This window comes from Mobula hypostoma, chromosome 6 (assembly GCF_963921235.1).
Source record: "Mobula hypostoma chromosome 6, sMobHyp1.1, whole genome shotgun sequence".
Taxonomy (NCBI): Eukaryota; Metazoa; Chordata; class Chondrichthyes; order Myliobatiformes; family Myliobatidae; genus Mobula; species Mobula hypostoma.
Genome location: NC_086102.1, coordinates 75,219,413 through 75,242,587, shown reverse-complemented (window position 1 = coordinate 75,242,587; position 23,175 = coordinate 75,219,413). Strand labels below are relative to the sequence as shown.

General features: G+C 43.9%; 1 protein-coding gene across 1 annotated transcript in view; it reads right to left on the bottom strand.

Annotated features, from left to right (window-relative positions):
* Positions 1-23,175, bottom strand: part of egfl6 (EGF-like-domain, multiple 6) — an 81,342-nt gene that overhangs the window by 11,507 nt on the left and 46,660 nt on the right. Inside the window, exon 9 of the mRNA XM_063049927.1 lies at positions 21,218-21,487. Coding sequence (XP_062905997.1) covers positions 21,218-21,487 — 270 coding nt within the window. The remainder of the gene's footprint in view (positions 1-21,217; positions 21,488-23,175) is intronic.

Here is a 23,175-nt window from a genome sequence, read left to right as displayed (position 1 = left end):
CCTGTTTTCAAAGACCATTGGCCTTTCAACTTATTTTAAATTGCTTTTACCTCTGAGTCTTGAGGAAGGGTCTCGGCCTGAAATGTCGGCTGTTTACTCTTTTCCATAGATACTGCCTGGTCTGCTGAGTTCCTCCAGCATTTTGTGTTACCCCTGAGAAATCTCTAATGGAACTAACCCCCTCCCCCCTCCCCTGGCTCTTCACGAGGAGTTCAGGTGATTTAATGATGAAATTCCCAGGCCTGTAGCCTCCTGTTTTGGGAGAATGTATTCTTCAGGCTTTGCAGTAAATTTTCCAGATAACGATCTTGCTGTTGGGCATTCATTTGTGTTACTGCTTCGTAACTTCAAACAGCATCATCACCAGTGGTCCTTGGACATAAATTTCCTTTGTGTAATCCGCTGGTTAACCTTTAGTTTGAAAATGTCCTGTGGCTACTAAACAGCTGCCAACAAGAACTGTTAATCTTATGTTAAAGATGAATTCCAGACTCCAAATTACTTATGTTCCAACATCTTTCAATGTTTAATTTATTGCAATAAATCAGATTTACAAATACTTTATTGGCGCAGGTTTCAAAGTTGCCACTGAGCTGATGATATTCACTTTCAGGAAGCTGGGTTAATAATTTAACCTTCATGACACATTCTAACTGATATCAAAATTGTGGAATGTGTGGATTTTGTCCAGGTGCTCCAGTCTTCTTTCTTCAGTCTAAAGACATACTGCTTTGTAGGTTAATTGGTCATTGTAAGTTGTCCTGTGATTGGGGTTAGATTAGAGTTCAAATTGGGGGTTGCTGGCGGCATGGTTTGAAGGGCTGGGAAGGCCTATTCCACATTGTATCTCTAAATGAATAAATGTTAATAGTTACTGAAATGGATCAGTACAACAGTGTCTGCAAATCCCTGACATATCTCATAAGGATATGAAATATATTTGTGTATTACTTTGTTGACTGAGGATTCTTACTCTTACTGGAGACAATAGTAGCCACCCCTGCCAAGAGCTTCTTACACTGCCCCAGGAAGGTCTACTATCAGACAGACTATCATCCCTGGTACTTAACTCACAGATGAAGGCATCCAGGTCTTTTTCAGTAAATGCAGGGGCTCTCTCACTCTCCTCTGCAGCCTCTTCTACATGACACAACAGGATGGGCAATTGCTATCTCATTGCTGCTGGGAGTGTGACATTAAGGGCTGACACCCCTTACAGGTTAAAGAATGTAAATTGAAGTTATGTTCAGCAGAGTTGCACAAGTCCCATTTTATATAACTTTATCGACATAAACCACTACCTTAACATTTTTTCTTTGGCCAGCTTCGCAACTTCTGTGGCTGTTGTTGAGTGCTATCAAGCTGTCATCGACTCATGGTGACCCTATGGATAGTGTAGTTGTCTATAGGGTTGCAATGACAAGATACCGAAGTAGATTGCCAAGCCTTTCTTCTGCACAGATACTGCAGCTGCCCAGGTTGGGACCTGGCTGGATTCGAACTCAGCACCATCTGCCTCAAAGTCTAGTGCTGATGCCATCACATCACAACTTTTAGGGGGACCAAAAGAGTATTCTTTCTGAATGCATTGATTGCTTAGCACACTAATAATAGTTAAAACACAGTTCCTTGACCTAAGTGGTTTCTTCCTTCCAGCAAAATGAAAATCCCGCTTTGATCTTACATTTGGAAATCCATCACGAAACCACTGCTGTTTTTGACTGGTGATGATCATATCCAGTAAACAGTGAAGTTAACTTACAGCTGAATGTTGTACACAGGGAATATTTATCATAGAACTTTTCCAGGCAGTGTTAACATACGGGTAAGTGTTTGATTGAGTAAAAAGCAAACTGAAAGGAAATAATGGGGCTCTCCTTTTCTGTGATGACTTTGAAAACAATGAATTGGATCTAAAAAAAATCGTACTTCCTTTTTAAAATTAATGGCTTGGTTATTAAGATAAAAATTCATACAGAATAGAAAACAGAAAGTACAGTAAGACAAATTTCACTATTTGAATATTGTAGAATAATGTTCTCTTGCTGAGAAATAATTAAAAGATGATTTATAATAACAGAATCTGTAATTAGTGTTCATTTCCTACATGTCGTATGTGGTTGAACTAGGAGACTAACCATTGCAAGAGTACAAGATGGAATTCTGTAGTGTTGAACTATACTATGCAATATTTGCATTGAATAATTGTTTCCAATAATATATTCATCTCTTACTTAATGAGCCAATGTATTGAGAAATCAATAGTTTTGTGTGTCCCTATTTTAAAAAAATAATATTTTGCTACAATAATTAAAACTTTATTTTATTTATTTACATTAATTCTCTCTTCATTAATTTTGTACTTTGACATCATTGTAGTGACCATCAATGGCTTTACCAGTATATATTTCTTTGATTTATATTTTCGTGGGATGAGGACATCAGTAGCTTAGCCAGAATTTGTTGACCTTGAATCAGTTAGCTTGCCAGGCGACTTCAAAGGGCAGTCAACAACATTGTTGTGTCTGGAATCATAATCAGTCCAGATTGGATAAGGACAGCAGATTTACCACCCTGAAGGATATCAATGAACAAGATAGATTTTTTCAACAATCTGTAATTGTTATGGTCATCATTAGACTGGTTAATTAACTGGATCTAATTTCCCCAGTGGCCTGGGTAGAGTCTGAATTTGTTTTGCTGTACCTCTCCCTGAAACAACTATCTGCTTACAGCAACAGAACTTGAACTTTTTTATTCATTCCCGAATGTTCAGTAGCAATATATCACTTGTGAAATAGTCTGATTTAAAGAAATAAAAGCAGAATTTTTAAATTTTCAGCCAATGCTGACAATCACATGCTTGTGACTTCCTCTGACTCTCCTATGCATCTGAATTGTGCTTGGCTTAGGAAACAAGAGCATCTTTTCAGTTTGAGGTTGGAAAACTGACTGGTATCATGCAAATAGAGTAAAGCTGAACTAGCCTTATGTAAAAATAAAAGCAGGAGATGTTGGAAGCACACAATCCCTGCAATTGGAAAAGACCAATTGATAAGTATTGATAAGTGGTGATTGATAAGTTCGTGGCCTAAGGTAGAAGGAGTCAATTTTAGAAAACCTAGCGCATTGACTTTTCCTATATTTACACACTTAGTCCAGCGATTATGGAACATACGGATCCCTTCTTTGTACAGGTCAGCGTCTTGGACCTCCAGAAGTAGTCCACAGCATGGGGTGATTGATAAGTTCGTGGCCTAAGGTAGAAGGAGATGAGCTATTAACTTCAAACTTTCTGCATTTTCACTCAAGGAGTTGAACTGCACATGCATGTAACAAGAGCTGTATAACTCATCCCTTTCTACCTTAGGCCATGAACTTATCAATCACCCCAGCTGTGGATCACTTCTACAAAGAAGGGATCCGTATGCTCCACGACTGCTGGACTAAGTGCATACATGTATGACTCCTTCTACCTTAGGCCACGAACTTATTAATCACTGTGTGTGTGTGTGTGTGTGTGTGTGTATGTGTGTGTGTGTATGTATATATATATAATAGTTAGATTAAAAATACATATAAAAATAAGTGAGGTAATGTTCATGGGTTCAATGTCCATTTAGGAACCAGATAGCAGAGGGGAAGAAGCTGTTCCTGAATTGCTGAGTGTGTGTCTTCAGGCTTCTGTACCTCCTTCCTGGCGGTAAAAACAACAAGAACATAAAAAGTAGGAGCAGACGAAGGCCATCTGGCCCGTTGAGCCTGCTCCACCATTCAATAATATCATGGCTGATCTGACCATGGACTTACCTCCACCTCTCTACCTTTTCCTCATAATCCTTAATTCCCCTACTATGCTAAAATTTATCCAAACTTGTCTTAAATATACTTACAGAGGTAGCCTCCACTGCTTCATTGTACAGAGAATTCCACAGGTTCACCACTCTCTGGGAAAAGCAGTTTCTCCTCATCTCCATCCTAAATCTACTCCACGAATCTTGAGGCTATGTCCCCTAGTTCTAGTCTCCCTACCAGTGGAAACAACTTTCCTGCCTCTATCTTATCTATCCCTTTCATAATTGTGTATGATTCTATAAGATCTCCTTTCATTCTGCTGAATTCCAGCAAGTACAGTTCCAGGCAACTCATTCTCTCCTCGTAGTCTAACCCCCTCATCTCTGAAATCAACTTGGTGAAACTCTTCTACACCACCTCCAAAGCCAGTATATCCTTCTTCAAGTAAGGAGACCAGAACTGCAAACAGTACATCAGGTGCGGCCTCACCAGTGCCCTGTACAGTTGCAGAATAACCTCCCTGCTCTTAAGTTCAATCCCTCTGGCAATGAAGGCCAACATCCCATTTGCCTTCTTGATAGCCCGCTGCACCTGCATACAAACCTGTGGTGATTCATGCACAAGCACTCCCAAGTCCTTCTGCACAGCAGCATGCTGCAATTTTTTACCATTTAAATAATAACCTGCTCTTTTATTTTTCCTTCCAAAGTGGACGACCTTGCATTTACCAACATTGTACTCCATCTGCCAGACCCTTGCCCACTCATATAACCTATCTATATCTCTCTGCAGACTCTCCGTATCCTCTGCACAATTTGCTTTTTCATTCAATTTAGTATCATCAGCAAACTTAGATACACTACGCTTGGTCCCCTCTCCCAGATCGTTAACGTATATCGTGAACAGTTGAGGGTCTAGCACTGACCCCTGTGGCATACCACTCACCACTGATTGCCAACCAGAGTAACACCCATGTATCCCAACTCTCTGCTTTCTATTAGTTAACCAATCCTCAATCCATGTTAATATGTCACCCCAACTCTATGCATCCTTATCTTATGGATAAGTCTTTTATGTCGCGCTTATCGAGCGCTTTCTGGAAATCCAAGTAAATAATGTACATCAGTTTCCCTCTATCCACTGTGCTTGTTATATCCTTAAAGGACTCCAGTAAGTTTGTCACGCAGGACCTGCCTTCGCTGAATCCATCCTGATGGATCCATTTCTTTACAGATGCCTTGCTATTTCTTCTTTAATAATACCTTCAAGCATTATCCCATCTACGGATGTTAACCTCACTGGCCTATAGTTACCTGTCTTTTGCCTACATCCTTTTCTGAACAGTGGCGTAACATTTGCCATCTTATAATCTGCTGAGATCTGCCCAGAGTCCAAAGAATTTTGGTAAATCATCACCAAAGCCTCTACTATAACTTCTGCCATTTCTTTCAGTACCGTGGGATGCATTCCATCAGGACCAGGGGAATTAACTATCTTCAGGCCCACAAGTTTGCTCAGCACTACCTCATTAGGTGATACTATTGCATCAAGGTCCTTACCTCCCATCGCATCCAAATCATCTCTCTTTGGCATGTTAGATATGTACTCCACCATGAAGACTGACACAAAGTAGTCATTCAGAGCCTTGGCCATTTCATCATTACCCAATATCAATTCCCCCTTTTTGTCCTCCAAGGGACCTACATTCACTTAAGCCCCCCTTTTCTGCTTTATATAATTATAAACACTTTTACTATCTGTTTTTATATTTTATTTTAGTTTATTTTCATAATCTAGCTTCCCTTTCTTTATTGCTCACTTAGTGGTACTTCATTGCTTTTTAAAGTTTTCCCAATTTTCCAGTTTCCCACTACTCTTGGCGTCGTTGTATGCACGAGCTTTTAGCTTGATGCCTTCTTTTATTTCCTTAGTTATCCAAGGCTGGCTTTCCCCATCCTTACTGGCCTCATTTTTAACTGGAACATACTTTTGTTGAGCACTGTGAAGAATCTCTTTGAAAGTGTTCCACTGTTCCTCAACTGTTCCACCATATAGCCTGTGTTCCCAGTCTACACTGGCCAAATCCTCCCTCATCTCATTGTAGTCTCCATTCTTTAGGCATAATACACTGGTCTTAGATTGAACCATTGCACCCTCCACTTGTATGAGAAATTCAGTCATATTGTGATCACTCTTTCCAAGAGGATCCCTAGCTACAAGATCACTAATTTTACCTGTCTCATTGCACAGGACTAGATCTAAGATAGCACATAGCTCACTTTCTCTACTTCTGTTCCCTCTGTGAAGATTGGTTTGTTTTCCATTGTCTTACCCTTCCTGAAATCCACAATCAGGCCATCTTACTGACAATGAGTGCAAGGTTGTTGCTGTGACATCACTCAACTAGCTGGCATATCTTTTTCCTGTACGCCTTCTCTCCTCCATCTGAGGTTCTACAAACAATGGTTGTATCATCAGCTAATTTATAGATGGCATTTGAGCTATACCTAGCCACACAGTCATGGGTACAGAGGGAGTAGAGCAGGGGGCTAAGCACACACCCCGGAGGTGCACCAGTGTTGATTGTCAGTGAGAAGGAGATATTATCTCCCATTTGCATAGATTGTAATCTTCTGGTTTCTCAGAGGGAGGGACAGAGGCCCTGGTTCTGTAGCTTATTAATCAGGACAGTGGGAATGATGGTGTTAAATGCTGAGCTATAGTCAATGGACAGCATCCAGACATAGGTGTTTGTGTGTTGCCCTTAAGGCATCTATTTTGACTTTGTTGCATCTACGCTTTAAATGATTTGTTTGGGGTTGATAATTATGTTACAGTGTAACAAAGGTAAATTCATTGTCTATGGTATATCGCGGCATGTGATGACGTCACCTGCAGTTTTGCCGAGTCTTATGTGTAACTTCCGGTTCGGAGAAGGTGAGAAGGTGGGTGCTATGTGTGCGGCATGAGCGTGTAGAGCTCCGTGTCTACCCATAAAGAAATATTATAGAAGAAACGCCGTAAGTTCCTATGAAAGCATTTGAAGTAAAAATATTAACGCGGTTTCTGTTAAGGAAGCGACAGTTGGGGCGGCGCGCGTGCCGGCTTTTCAATTTCAAACGTGGGGTCGGCTTGAGCCCAGCGCCGGTTTGACGGGACCCCCTCACCCGCTACTCGGGGCGGCTGGAGACACTCGCTAAAAGAAGAGAGCGCGCGTGGTCTCCAGAATGAAATAGACACTGTATATGTTTGTATTTTTTTATCGACAGTTTTCACTATACGATGTTAATGTGGAAGAGTGAACAGTAAATGGTTAACCTTACTACGACTCTGTCTTCATTGGCTCCGGTTTAACTTGGTGTTTAGTCCGAGTTTCAACACACTGCACGAGAACACTACAGTTTGTATTGTCTAGGTGATCTAATGCTGTGTGAAGAACTATTGAGACTGCATCTTCTGTAGACCTATTGTCAAAGTCAAAGTCTGTCCCGAGCCTTGAGGCCCATCAGGCCGGTGCTCATGCCAGTTTCTGTGGCATGAAGTGACTGAGAATACCAGATTCCAGGCAAATTGCAGTGGGTCCAGGTCCTTGCTTAGGTGGGAGTTAATTCTAGTCATGACAGACCTCTCAAAGCATTTTATCACTGTAGATGTGAGTGCTAATGGATGATGGTCATTAAGGCAACTCACACTGCTCTTCATAGGCACTGGTATAATTGTTGCCTTTTTGAAGCAGGTGGGAACATCTGACCTCAGCAGTGAGAGATCAAAAAAGTCCTTGAGTACTTCCGCCAGTTTGTTAGCACAAGTTTTCAGAGCCTTACCAGGAACTCCATTGGGGCCTGCCACCTTGTGAGGGTTCACCCTCCTTAAAGACAGCCTGACATCAGCCTCCAAGACAGAGATCACAGGGTCACCAGGTGCAGCGGTGATCTTGACAGCTGTAGTTATATTCTCCCTTTCAAAGTGGATATAGAAGGTGTTGAGCTCATCTGGCGCTGAAACATCCTGCCATTCATGCCACTGGGTTTTGCTTTGAAGGCAGTAATGTCCTGCAAACCCTGCCAGAGTTGACGTGCTTCCAATGTCACCTCCAACCTCACTCAGAACTCTTTCTTTGCTCTTGAAATAGCCCTCTGCAAGTCATACCTGGTTTCTGGTACAGACCTGGGTCACCTGACTTAAAGCTACAGATCTAGCCCTCAGCAGGTGATGGTTCATCCACAAACAAGAGAAAATTGGCAGATGCTGAAAATCCAAGCAACACACACAATGCTGGGAGAACTCAGCGTGCCAGGCAGAATCTACGGAAGAGAGTACAGTTGATGTTTTGGGCCGAGGCACTTTGGCAGGACTGGAGAAAAAGTGCTGAGGAGTAGATTTAAACGGTGGGTGAGGGGAGAGAGAAACACAAGGTGATAGGTGAAGGAGGAGGAATGAAGTAAAGAGCTTGGAAGTTGATTGGTGAAAGAGACACAGGGCTGGAAAAGGGGGAGTCTGATAGAAGAGGACAGAATGCCACGGAAGAAAGAAAAGTCGGGGGAGTAGCAGAGGGAGGCGATGGGTGGGCGAGGAGACAAAGTGAAAGAAGGAAAAGGGGATATGGAATACCAAAGGGGGCAGCGTTACTGGAAGTTAGAGAAATCAATGTTCATGCCATCAGGTTGGAGGCTACCCAGACAGAATACAAGGATCCTCCAACCTAAGTGTGACCTCATCATGACAGTGGAGGAGGCCATGGATAGACATATCAGAATGGGAATGGAAAGTGGAATTAAAATGGGTAGCCACAGTGAGATCCTGCCTTTTTGGCAGACAGAGCGTAGGTACTTGGCAAAGCGGTCTCCCAACCTACATCGGGTCTCACCGGTGCCACACCGAGAGCTCCAGACACTATATGATTCCAACAGACTCACAGGTGAAGTGTCGCCCCACCTGTTTGGGGTCCCTGGATGGTAGTGAGGGATGAAGTTTAGGGGCAGGTGTAGCACTCGTTCCGCTTTCAAGGGTAAGTGCCAGGAGGGAGATTAGTGGGGAGGAATGATTGCACTCTTTTCCATAGATGCTGCCTGGCCTGCTGAGTTCCTCCAACATTTTATGTGTGTTGCTCCTGGTTCATCCACAGCTTTTGGCTTGGAAATGCACAGCAAGTTTTCCTAGGCACACACTCATCCTCACAGGTTTTAATGAAGTCGGTAACAATGGTGGCATACTCATCCAGCTTCAAAGACGAATCCCTGAATACAGTCCAGTCCATTGATTCAGAGCAGTCCTGTAAGTGCTCCTGTGCCCCCCTTGTCCATGCCTTCCTGGTTTTCACTACTGGTGCTGCAGACTTCAGACTCTGCCTATACTCAGGGAGTAGATATATAGCCAGGTGATCAGGCTTTCTGAAGTGAGGGTGTGGAATTGCACGGCAGACATTCTTGCTGGTGGTGTAACCGTGGTCCAGTGTGTTGATTCCTCTGGTACTACAAGTGATTTATTGACGGCAATTATTTTGTGACTTATTCAAGCTGGCCTGGTTAAAATTCTCCAAAATGATTGTGAAGGCGTCATGGTGTACTGTTTCGTGCATGTTGATCCCATTGCTCAGATCATCTACAGCAGCTTTTCTCAACCTTTTTTGCCTGGAGGAACCATTGAAATAATTTTTAGTTCCCAGGCAACCCCTGCCTAAAAATTATCTACAGCTCACAGTACGTTAGCATGATCAGTAAGTTGTAGATATAATAACCCAAAAATAATTGCCAATGCTCTTTTGAGTAGAGAATGAATTTTTAGCTTACTTTTCTTGAAATTAATCTCTTTCTTTCCCTTTCATAAATTTTAAAAACTCATAAGCAAACATATTAAATTGCTGAATTTTGGGTCAATCTTGAGGTAATCACACACAGAATTCACCTTCAACTGAAATGAGACAAGTTCTAACCTTGTTCTTGATGCTTGTTAAACACGAAAAAGCTTTCTCACACTTGTAAGAAGTTGAAAACGGCAGCAAAATGTTAATTATGAATGGCAAGGTACTCTTCTTTCACAGAAATCCAGAACTCGTCCAGAGGCAGGTCAGTAAATCTCCTCTTGAGTGCATGATCAGACAGCAGCTCACAAAGTTCTTCCTCTTCTCTCAAAGTCAAGTTCTCAGGCTGAGCAGAAGGTTCAAAGAAAGATTCCCTCACCCAGTCGTATACTTGTTTTGAAAGGGAGGAAAATACTGTCCAATTTTGTTCTGCAGTTCTTCCATGTGGTCTTCAATAAGACTCGAGACTTTCTGATCTCCTTCCTCACTCTTAAGCCCAAGCAGCAGTGGAAACATTTTAAAGTTTCTTTTAGAAACATGATTTTTCCAAAGATTCAGTTTCCTTTTAAATTGAATAATCTTGTCACTTGAAGTCAAAACGGTTTCTCCAGGGCCTTGCAAAGACTTGTGCAACTGGTTCATATGACGAAAAATATTTTTTAAGTAGGCTAGTTTCTGCAGCCCTTCTTCTTCAAAGCACTCAGCAAAATCCGGCCTACTATTGTCTTGAAAGTACTCCTGCAATTCACCGTTCAGCTTAAACACCCTATTGAGAACTCTTCCTCTGCTAAGCCACCGGATTTCTGTATGTAGCAGGAGATTGGTGCGCTCTTTGTTCAGGTTTTCACACGGTTTTTTGAACACTCTTGAGTAACTCGTCTTAAAGCTACTAAATAACTTCCTGAATCTTTTTACTGACTGTAACTATATTTTCAAAAGCTTTAATCGGTTTGTTTTGAGATTCCAATAGGCAATTAAAATAATTAGTACTTTTACGTGTCGTATTTCTGTGATTTGTAGTTAAGTGTCTTTTCAATTTTGCTGGAACCCATTGCTATGTTTGTAAGTTGCTTGCCACAGACTAGGCACAATGGAATAGGACAACTTGGATCACTAGTCCATGTAAAACCCATTGATAAGTAGCTTTCATTGTAAAGACGGACTTTTTTTGTATTCATTGTTGCACTAGTGCAATGAAATGACTCAGAAGGTTGTAATTCTTCATCATTAACCTTATCAGATTTGTCCGTAGGCCTAGAGTCCTCTTCCATCTCACACCTCCTCTTCAAACACTGCCATACTGGATTGTCTTTAGAATGAAATTTTCCCTCCAATTTTCTACTACACCAGTAGTTTGTTGGCTCCCATAAGTCAGTCGGTGGTGCGTAAAGGGAAATTGGGAGATGTAAATTGGGAGGCAGAAGCTGACATCACAGCCCAAGTTGGACGTGTCCATTCAATGTTCAGAAAATGCACTTCATGCTCCTCAACAGCCTACCGTCCTCCCCTCTGTGCAATACAGTGCTCACGGGCTATCAGCCTACCAAACTCCCTTCTGTGCAATATAGCGCTCACCAATTATCAATGGCCTCCCCTATCTTGCAATAAAACCTGAGAATGGACTCAACTAAAATAGACACAGAACACAAAGTTCAAAATACAATTTTTTTTATCACGATCTCTCACAGAACCCCTAGCGACCTCTCACAGAAATCCAGGTTCCACAGAACCCCAGTTGTGAAACCCTGTTTGACATTGGCCTGAGGTGGAATGTACATTGCTACCAAAATGATCACTGAAATCTTCTGCAGCAGGTAAAATGGACGGAACTTAATTGTGAGATACTTCCAGGTCTGGTCAGCAGAATTGGGACAACACTGATACATTTGTGTGCCAAGAGGAGTTGATCATGAGGCATACACTTCCACCTTTCCTTTTGAGAGACTTGAAAGTCCTAAACTGATGGTGTATAGTGAACCCGTGAATCTGAGTCACTGCATCCAGTATGGAAGGGGTTAACCGGGATTCTGTGGAACAAAGGACGCAAGCAGTCCTAACGTCCCTCTGATACAGCACCCTAACTCTGAGATTGTCAATTTTATTTACTAAAGACTGTGCATTTGCCAGCAAGATAGTTGGTATTGGGAGGCAAAAACTCCGTTTTCTGAAACGCGCCTGTACCCCTGACCGGCAGCCATGTTTCCTCTGAGGAGTTCGGCAAGAAGTCTGGCGACAATTGGCATTGTTTCTGTCGGTTTCAAACAGCAATAGATTGTTCAATTGCATTAAGACATCTGTATTAACTGTACAGACCTTGGAAGCAGTTGTGATTCTCAGTTGTATCTTACAATTTATTGCAATAAGTAGTAATAAAAGCTATAAATTGCAATAACTACATATAAAACAGTAAATAGTGAAAACGCTGAGGAAGTGTTCATGGGTTCATCGTCCATTCAGAAATCTGATGGCAGAGGGGAAGAAGCTGTTCCTGAAATGTTGAGTGTGTCTTTTCAGGTTCTTGAACCTCCTTCTTGATGGTAGCAATGAGAAGGCATGTCCTGGGTGATGGGGGTCCAAAATGACGGATGCTGCCCTTTTGAAGAATCACCTTTTGAAGATGTCCTGGAGGCTGGGGAGGCGTGTGCCCATGATGGAGCAGGCTGGATTTACGACTTTCTGCAGCTTTTTCCCATCCTGTGCCATGGCCTCTCCTTATCAGACAGTGATGTAGTGATGCAACCAGTTAGAATGCTCTGCACAGTACATACGTCAAAATTGTGAGTGCCTTTGGTGACATAATACCAATTCTTCTCAAATTCCTAATGAAATATAGCCACTGTCATGCCTTCTTTGTAATTGCATCAATATGTTGGGCCCAGGATAATCCCCAGAGATGTTGACACTCAGGAACATGAAGCTGCTCACCCTTTCCACTTCCAATCTCTCAATGAGGACTGGTGTGTGTTCCCTCAATTTCCCCTTCCTGAAGTCCACAACCAATTCCTTGGTCTTACGGACGTTGAGTGCAAGGTTGTGGCTGTGACACCGCTCAACCAGCTGATCTATCTTGTTCCTGTACACCTCCTTGTCACCATTTGAAATTCTGCCAACACTAGTTGTGTAGTTAGCAACTTTATAGATAGTGTTTGAGCCATGGGTGTAGGGAGAGTAAAGCAGTGGGCTAAGCACACATTGTTGAGGTGTGCCAGTGTTGATTGTCAGCAAAGAGGAGATGTTATTTCCAATCCACTCAGACTGTGGTCTCCCAGTGAGGAAGTCAAGGATCCAGTTGCAGAGGGAGGTACAGAGGCCCAGGTTTTGGAGCTTTTTGATTAGAACTGAGGTTATGATGGTGTTGAACGCTGAGCTGTATTCAATAAATAACAGCCTGAAGTAAGTGTTGCAATTGTCTGGGTGATCCAAGGCTGAATGCAGAGCCTGTGAGATTGCATCTGCTGTAGATCTATTGTGTCAATAAGCAAATTGCAGCAGGTCCAGGTCCTTGCTTAGGCAAAAGTTGTTTATAGCCATAACCAACCACTCAAAGCACTTCATCACAGTAGATGTGAGTGCCACTGGGAGATAGTGTCGTGGTCCGGTCCGTGAAGTCCGCATTCCGGTTCACGGTCTGGTCCGTGGATGCAGGACTCCAGGTCTTCCAGCTGTCCCTTGTTTGAATTAATCATAGGCACCTGATTCCCATCTTTGGGCTTGCAATATAAGTAGCCTTGGGATGGAGTGTGGGGGGCTGGTTTGTCTTGTCAGTCCCCCTTGGAGCAACCTGTTGATGGAAGGCTAGTGAAACCATTTGTGATCTCTAGGCCTGGTTGGAGGACCACTGCTTCATGGAGCCTTGTTGCCACTTGTGGAAGTAGTCTTTACGGTATGGATTCGGCTGTTTCCTGGGCCAGCTGAGTGGCTGCCAGCCACTCCAAGCTAGATAGGGATCCAGCTATTTCTGTAGCCAGCTTAGGTTGCTGGCTGAACTGAGATTTGGAGCTACCCAGGAGCAGAGATGGAACTGTCTGTTGTTCTTTGGTGTTTGTCTCTTCTTGTCTTTGCCTCCATGGGGTAAGTCAGGCCATCTTGCCGTTGCTCTGCGGGGGGTCATATAGTGTCTTGTCCTCACCTCCATGGGGTAAGTCAGGCTGTCTTGCCGTTGCCCTGCCGGCGGGGGGGTTCATGTCTTGTCTTATCTTGTCCTCGCCTCTGTGGGGTAAGTCAGGCCGTCTTGTCGTTGCCCTGTGGGGGGACATGTCTTGTCTTGTCTTTGCCTCTGTTGGGTAAGTCTGGTTGTCCTGCCGTTACCCAACAGATGGACCTGTCCCACCTTGGTGTGGAGGAGTTGAGTCCCGGCTTGTCTTAGAATAAGTCCCGGCTCTATGTCTATGTTCTGTCCTGTCTCATGTTAGGGTTGTGTTAAAGATGAGTCCTGGCTTGTCAAAGAAGAAGTCCCAGCTCTATGTTGATCAGTTCCCAGTCTGTCTCTCAGCTCCAGCCTCCGCATTATCAGCCTCCACATTTCAAGACAAAGATCCCACAGCCAAGCTCCAAGAACCCAAGCCTCGAAGATCCCACAGCCAAGCTCCAAGAACCCAAGCCTCAAAGATCCCACAGCCAAGCTCCAAGAACCTAAGCCTCAAGGATCCCACAGCCAAGCTCCAAGAACCTAAGCCTCAAAGATCCCACAGCCAAGCTCCAAGAACCCAAGCCTCAAAGATCCCACAGCCAAGCTCCAAGAACCTAAGCCTCGAGGATCCCAAGCCAAGCTCAAGACCCAAGACCGCAAGCCTTGAGGATCCCAAGCCAAGCTCAAGAGTCAAGAACCCAAGCCTCGAGGATCCCAAGCCAAGCTCAAGTCCCCAAGCCTCGAGAATCCCAAGCCAAGCTCAAGACCCAAGACCCCAAGCCTTGAGGATCCCAAGCCAAGCACAAGACCCAAGACCCCAGCTTCAAGCCTGAAGAGCAAAGACCCCAGCCTGTCTCCAAGCTCAGGCCTCTAGACCCCAGCCATGTCCTGTCCTGAAGCCATGTCATGTCCTTGCCTGGTTCCGGGGTCCGAGCCTGAGGCAAGAGCCAGGTTCTGGGTCCTTGTCCAGTCTCAGGCTCAGAGTCCAAGCCTTGTTTCCTAGTCCATGGTTCCTAGTCCTGGTCCAGCTTTCCATAGCCCAAGTCTGCGTTCTTGTCCTTGCTCCTTGCCTGTATCCTGTCCCGTTCCTACTCTAGTCAAGTCCTGTTCCTTGTACTTCAGTGTCGGTGTCTTGCATTTGGGTCCGTTTCCAGCACCCCATTGTGAAAGAACAAACCAGCCAACCATGGACCCAGTGACACAGACACTGGAGATGAACTCTCGCCATCCAGGATTCCCTAGTGCCGAAACCTCCCGCCCGCCCGAGTTGTCCTTAGTCCTGGAGAGCCTCTTCAGTTGCCGGAGGCTCCCATAGAAGGGGGGGGTGGGGTGGGGTACTGTCATGGTCCGGTCTGTGAAGTCCGCATTCCGGCTCATGGTCCGGTCCGTGGACTCAGGACTCCGGGTCTTCCAGCTGTCCCTTGTTTGAATTAATCATAGGCACCTGATTCCCATCTTTAGGCTTGCAATATAAGTAGCCTTGGGGTTGTGCGTGGGCTTCTGGTTTGTCTTGTCAGTCCCCCTTGGAGCAACCTGCCGATGAAACCATTTGTGATCTCTAGGCTTGGTTGGAGGACCACTGCCTCATGGAGCCTTGTTGCCACTTGTGGGAGTAGTCTTTATGGTATGGATTCGGCTGTTTCCTGGGCCAGCTGAGTGGTTGCCAGCCACTCCGAGCTAGGTAGGGATCTGGCTATTTCTGTAGCCAGCTTAGGTTGCTGGCTGAACTGAGATTTGGAGCTACCCCGGAGCAGAGATGGAACTGTGTTGTTCTTTGGTGTTTGTCTCTTCTTGTCCTTGCCTCCGTGGGGTAAGTCAGGCCGTGTTGCCGTTGTCCCGTGGGGAGGTCATGTCGTGTCTTGTCTTGTCCTCACCTCCGTGGGGTAAGTCAAGCCATCTTGAAGTTGCCCTGCGGGGGGACAACATGTTTTGTCTTTGCCTCTGTTGGGTAAGTCTGGCCATCCTGCCGTTAAGTCCCAGCATCAACATAAGTCCCGGTTCTATGTTGATGTTCAGTTCCCAGTCTGTCTCTCAGCTCCAGCCTCCAAGTTATCAGCCTCCGCATTTCAAGATGAAGATACCGCAGCCAAGCTCCCAGAACCCAAGCCTCGACGATCCTGCAGCCAAGCTCCAAGAACCCAAGCCTCGACGATCCTGCAGCCAAGCTCCAAGAACCCAAGCCTCGACGATCCTGCAGCCAAGCTCCAAGAACCCAAGCCTCGAGGATCCCAAGCCAAGATCCAAGAACCCCAGCCTTGAGAATCCCAAGCCCAGCTCAATACCCAAGACCCCAAGCCTTGAGGATCCCAAGCCAAGCTCAAGACTCAAGAACCCAAGCCTCGAGGATCCCAAGCCATGCTCAAGGCTCAAGACTCCAAGCCTCGAGGATCTCAAGCCAAGCTCAAGACCCAAAAACCCAAGCCTCGAGGATCCCAAGCCAAGCACAAGACCCCAGCCTCAAGCCTCAAGAGCAAAGACCCCAGCCTGTCTCCAAGCTCAGGCCTCTAGACCCCAGCCACATCCTGTCCAGAAGCCATGTCATGTCCTTTCCTGGTTCCGGGGTCTGAGCCTGAGGCAAGTCCCAGGTTCTGGGTCCTTGTCCAGTCTCAGGCTTGGAGTCCAAGCCTTGTCTCCTAGTCCATGGTTCCTAGTCCTGGTCCAGCTTTCCATAGCCCAAGTCTGCGTTCTTGTCCCTGCTCCTTGCCTGTATCCTGTCATGTCCCTACTCTAGTCAAGTCCTATTCCTTGTACTTCAGTGTCGGTGTTTTGCATTTGGGTCCGTTTCCGGCACCCCATTGTGATAGATAGTTATTGAGGCAGCTGACCCTGCTCTTCTTGGGCAATGGTATGATTGTGATTCTTCTGAAGCAAGTGGGAACCTCCGAGTGCAGCAGTGAGAGATTGAAGACGTCTTTGAACACTCTAGACAACTGGTTGAATGAGGTTTTCAGAGCCCTACCAGGTATCCCATCAAGACATGACAGCTTGTGAGGATTCACCCTTTTGAAAGGTGTTCTGAAGTCAGCCTCCAAGACAAAGATCACAAGCTCATCGGATGTTGCAGGATTCACATAGATGTAGTTTTATTCTCCCTTTCAAAGTGTGCATAAAAGGCATTGAGCACATCATTGAGTTTCTGCATATGTTACTTTTAAAGTCAAAAGCTATTTTCTTGGGTTTCTCTCAGGCTGTTGCATTACATCAAAAATCATATTATTAATCGACCCCAGGCTCTCTGCTGTAAACTTTTTATGTTATTGATGTTGGTGAGAGTCTACAGCACTGATTCACATAGAAGTTTGAACCCAAGAAGAAACCACAGGAGGGAGTTCTGAATGAGGTACATCTGCATGGATTTGGGAAGAACTGTTCAATGTATTCACTATCTAATGATCCAATGTTTGCCATTTCCCAACAAAGAGAGAAAGGTTTTCCTGTTTTCCAACCTCCATAAGCAAAGCACTGGGGGAATATGTTTGATCTGAACATTGTCACCTGGTTAGATTCATCCTTGTTGCTGGCCAACCCTGATTTAAAACAATCTCAGACTGGTAGTTTAGTGGCAGTAAAACTTGTAGCCATCAAGTACTCTTCTTAAAATTTCCTCTGAGAACTAGGAACTACAATTATGTTGGTATTTGCATGAAATAAAAAGTTTATTAAAAGCTAATTATGTAGGGAATCAGGAACAACAATGGATGCCTGGGTATACTTATCTATGTAATGGATCCTTTGGGTTTGCAACGATGTCCATGAATACTTCCATTATTTTATTTATGGTTCATAATACTCTCTACTCTACTGCCTGTTACACCACTGGTATTTAGGGCAGCAATGAAGGTTCTCCATCTGGTGTTCAGGGCTTCCTTCATCATGTCCGTATCTCTGTTTTCCCTGCTGTCCATAAGACCATAAGACATAGGAGCAAAATTAGGCTATTCAGCCCATCAAGTCTGCTCCATCATTACATCATGGCTGATCCCGGATCCCACTCAACCCCATACTCTTGCCTTCTCTCCATATCCTTTGGTGCCCTGACCAATCAGAAACCATCAGCTTCTGCCTTAAATATACCTATGGACTTGGCATCCTCCGCAGTCTGTGGCAGAGCATTCCACAGATTTGCTACTCTCTGCCAAAAAATTCCTTCTTATCTCTGTTCTAAAGGGTTGACCCTCAATTTTGAGGCTGTGCTTACTAGTTCTGGATACCCCCACCATAGGAAACATCCTCTCCATATCAACCCTATCTAGTCCTTTCAACATTCAGTAGGTTTCAATGAGATCCGCCCCCCCCCCACATTCTTCTAAATTCCAGTGAGTACAGGCCCAATGCTGACAAATGCCCCTCACATGTTAACCCCTTCATTCCTAGAATCATCCATGTGAACCACCTCTGGACTCTTTCCAATGACAACACATCCTTTCTGAGATATGTGGCCCAAAACTGTTGATAATACTCCAAGAGCAACCTGGCTAGTGTCTTATAAAGGCTCAGCATTATCTCCTTGCTTTTATATTCTATTCTCCTTGAAATATTGCATTTGATTTCTTTACCATAGACTCAACCTGTAAATTAACCTTCTTGCAGTCTTGCACGAGGACTCCCAATTCTCTCTGCACCACTGATGTTTGAAACTTTTCCCCTTTAATATAACAGTCTGCAGTATTGTTCATTTTATCAAAATGCATTATCATGCATTTCCCAGCACTGTATTCCATCTGCTACTTTTTTGCCCATTCTTCCAATTTGTCTAAGTCCTGCTGTAATCACATTGCTTCCTCAGCACTACGTACCCCTCCACCTATCTTTGTATCATCTGCAAACTTTGCAACGAAGCCATCAATTCCAGTATCCAAATCTGACAAACAATGTGAAAGTAGTGGCCTCAATACTGACTCCTGAGGAATACCACTAGTCACTGGCAGCCAACCAGAAATGGACCCTTTTGTTCCCACTCACTGCTTCCTGGCTATCAGCCAATCCTCTATCCATGCCGATATCTTTCTTGCAAGGCCATAGGATTCTACCTTGTTAAGCAGCCTCATGTGTGCCACCTTATCAAATGCCTTCTGAAAATACAAATAAATGACATTCGCTGCCTCTCCTTTGTCCACCTGCTTGTTACCTCCTTGAAGAAGTCTAACAGATTTGTCAGGCAAGATTTCCCTTCACAGAAACCATGCTGACTTTAAATTATTTGATCATCAGTCTCCAAGTACCAAGAAACATCATCCTTAATAATGGACTCCAACACTTTCCCAACCACTGAGGTTAGGCAAACTGGCCTGTGATTTCTGTTCTTTTGCCTTCCTCCCTTAAAGAGTGGAGTGACACTTGCAACGTTCCTGTCCTCTGGAAACATGACAGAATCAAATGGTTATTAAATGATCATGACTAATGCATCCATTATCTCTTCAGCAACTCTCTCAGGACTCTGGGATGTAGTCCATCTGGCCCAGGTGAATTAAAACCTTTGAGTTTACCTAGCACTTTTTTCCCTTTGTAAAAACAATGGCACTCTCTCCTGCTCCCTGACACTCACAGACCTCTGGCACACTGCTAGTGTCTTCCATACTGAAGACAGATGCAAAGCACCTATTAAGTTCATCTGCTGTTTCTTTGTCCCTCATTACTACCTCACCAGCATAATTTTCCAGTGGTCCAATATCAACTCTCACCTCCCTTTTACTCTTTATATAACTGAAAAAAATTTTGGTATCCTGCTTTATATTATTGGTTAATCTTCCCTCAAATTTCATCTTTTCCCTTCTTATTGCTTTCTCAGTTGCTTTTTCTTGGATTTTAAAAGCTTCCCAATCATCCAACTTTCCACTCACTTTTGCTATCTTATAGACCTTTCCTTGACTTTTATGCAATCCTTAACTGTCCTTGTCAGCCACTGTTGCTTACCCCTGCCATTTAAGATCAACTTCTTCTGTGGGACATAGCTATCCTACACCTCGTGAACTGTTCCCAAAAACTTCAATCTCAGCTCTGCCATCATTCTCACCAGTATGCTCCTCCAATCCACCTGGGCAAGCTCCTCTCTCATGTCTCTGTATTTCCCTTTACTCCATTGCGATACTGATACATGTGACTTATGCTTCTCCCTCTCAAGTTGCAGTATGAATTCAATCATATTATGATCACTGCCTCCCAAGGTTCCTTTACGTTAAGCTTCCTAATAAGCTCTGGAGTATTACACAACACCCAATCTAAGATCTCCTTTCCTCGAGTACTCCAATCAATGAAACCCGTCGAAAAACTTGTTGCCTTTTCAAGCTCTTGGTCAGACCTTCCCAGGAACGCTCCTGTTGCATCTACACAGTACTCCAATCAGTGACTTTGTGGAAAAACTTGCTGCTTTCTCAAGCTCCTGCACGGGAATGCTCCTGTTGTGTCTGCACGGTACTGTCAGTCATGTAGGTTCCAGGTGGAGACTCAGGAATACTGTCACACTCAGATGTAGAAGCAGTCTTCATTGCTGCTTTTGTAACAGTTCTGTTTTACCAGTCAGGTCGTTAGCCCTGAGTTGAATCCCCGAATCTGGAGGACCAACGGACCAGTCTTAGTTTGACCTCTACCCTTTGACCTGCTTGGCGTGGGTGACCCAACCAAAATCCAAAGCATAAAGCCCTGATTCCAGCCAACATAGCTCTCTGGGTCATTGAGGCATGCAGACCTCTGAACCCTATGACAAGGTTATGGTCCTCTTGGAGGGCTCATAATACTGTTTAGGTCTTTCTACTGTGTTACCTTGCCCATTTATTATTCCATATTTCTGCTATTCCCTTATGAGTTAGGAGGAAACCCACCACTCTATTCTGGTTCTCAGTGCTATCCTTTCCATCTCATCCTCTGTCTCATTTCCCTGTAACTTATTTTCTCATGAATGCCGACCAACACACCCCAGATTCGCCCACCAGCTATGGAAACCAGGGGTAGTGTACTGCACTCAATTCATCTAACAACCAGTATCCCTGGGATGTGAGAGGAAGCTTGGGTGCACCAGAGACAATTACAAGGTTAGACGGGGAACATGCAAACCTACACAGACAGCACAAGACGTCAGGATAGAACCTAAGTCACTAGAGCGGCAGTATCTGCAGTGCCACTGCGGATTAACTACTTAAGTTTTCCCTATGGTTAAAGTTACTTAACATAAGTTTCCATTTGCTAATATGTAGTAGAATCATTATGGTAAAAACCTGCTTGGTTACTGCAGAGTGAAATGCCAAGATGGGTAAAACTCTTTTTTCAAATGCTGTCTCAGAAGAGCTTTAATATTCCATTATACTTGGTATTCCCATCGTTGTAAAACATAAAAGTCAAAGGTTCAAAGGTTCATCTATTATCAAAGCCTGTATCATATTCAACTCTGATATTCATCTTCTCCAGGTAGCCACAAAACAAACTTCATCAGCACTTGTTTTACATTTACCTTTTCACTTCGCATACCTTAGATGCCACGTGAAAGAAACTTCACTTACCAAACACGTCCCCTCTGGGAGTTAGTTCCTCTGAGTCGATGTAATTCTCAACCTTATCTTCATTGCCATTATAGCCCTCATCAAGCTCTTTCTCATCGTAGCTCCCAATGTAAACACCATCCTCATAGTCAAAAGGTTGGAGACGATCCAGAGATGGAGGAGTAGATGCAGGCTGAGGGATGGCATTCTTTATCACTTCACTCTTCCTTCCATTAATCCTGCTTCCTCCCAGAATCACAGGTGTTTCTTTGTAAGGGATTTCAGGAACAGCTGACATAGAGAAAGAGAGAGAGAGCAATATGCCATATTATCTACATTTGGTGCAAATCACCCTTGCATGTTGATGGAAATACAAAAAAACTGTGAATATTGGAAATAAAAATAGATCCTGCATGGGAAGTTGGTCAAAAAGGTTCAGCTGCTTGACATTCAAGATGAGGTAATAAACTGGATTAGACATTGGCTCCACCGAAGAAACCAGAGAGTGTTTGCCTCTTGGACTGGTCCTCCAAGAGGACCATAGCCTTGACAAAGCCTTTTAAGGTTTGGAGGCTTGCATGCGTCAATGACCTGGAGAACTATGTTGACTAGAGTCAGAGCCTTTTGCTTTGGCTCTTGGTTGGGACATCCATGCCAAACAGGTCAAAGGGTAGAAGTCAGGCTAAGAACGTTCCACCAATCCTCCAGGTTCGGGGGTTCAGTTCAGGGCCAACAACCCTGACTGGTCAAAACAAAATTGTTACGGAAACAGCAACGAAGAATCCTTCTTTATCTGTGTGTGATAGTGTGGACAGACAGAGATGGAGGACCTTCACTGTTGCCCTAAAAGCCAATGATGTAACAGGCAGTGATTAAGTAAGTCTCAGATTGCAGCCTGTGACTAGTGGACTGCAGCAAGGGCTGGTGCTGGGTCCTTTGTTGTCTGTCATCTATATCAACAATCTAGATGATAATGTGGTAAACTGGATCAACAAATTTGAGGATGACACCAAGATTGGGGGTGCAGTGGACAGCAGGGAAGGCTATCAAACCTTCAGTGGGATCTGAACCAGCTGGAAAAATGAGCTGAAAAATGGCAGATGGAATTTAATGCAGACAGGTGGGAGGTGTTGCACTTTGGGAGGACAAATCAGGATAGGACTTACATGGTGAGTAGTAGGGTACTGAGGAATGCGATAGAACAGGGATCTGGGAATACAGATCCATAGTTCCTTGAAAATAGCGTCACAGGTACATAGATAAGGTTGTAAAGCAAGGTTTTGACACATTGGCCTTTATAAATCAAAGTACCTCATACAGAAGTTAGGATGTTATGTTGAAGTTGTATAAAATGTTGGTGACTTTTAATTTGGAGTATTGTGTGTATTTCTGGTCACCTGTCTACAGGAAGGATATCATAAGATTGTAAGAGTGTAGAGAAAATTTACAATGATGTTACCTGGACTTGAGGAACTGAGTTATAAGGTAAGGTTGAATAGGAGATTTGATAGAGATATACAAAATTATGGGATGTATAGATAGAGTAAATGTAGGCAGGCTTTTTCCACTGAGGTTGGGTGAGACTATAACTAGATGTCATGGATGCAGGTTGAAAGGTGAAATATTGCAGAGGAACATGAGGGGGAACTTCTTCATTCAGAGTGTGGTGAGAGTATTTCAATGTTTAAGAGAAATTTGGATAGATACATGGATGGAAGAGGTATGGAGGACTATGGTCCAGGCGCAGGTCGATGGGATTACACAGATTAATAGTTCGAAGCAGACTAGATGGGCCGAAGGGCTTGTTTTTGTGCTGTAGTGTTCTTATGACTCTATAAAATTCTGGGAACACCCAGCAGATCCAGTAGCACCCATGGCAAGGGAAACAATATTAACCTTTTAAATCAAAGACTATTTCTTGAATACTGCTGGACCTGCTAAATGTTGAAAGCATTTTTGTGTGTTTTTCTTAATTCCTC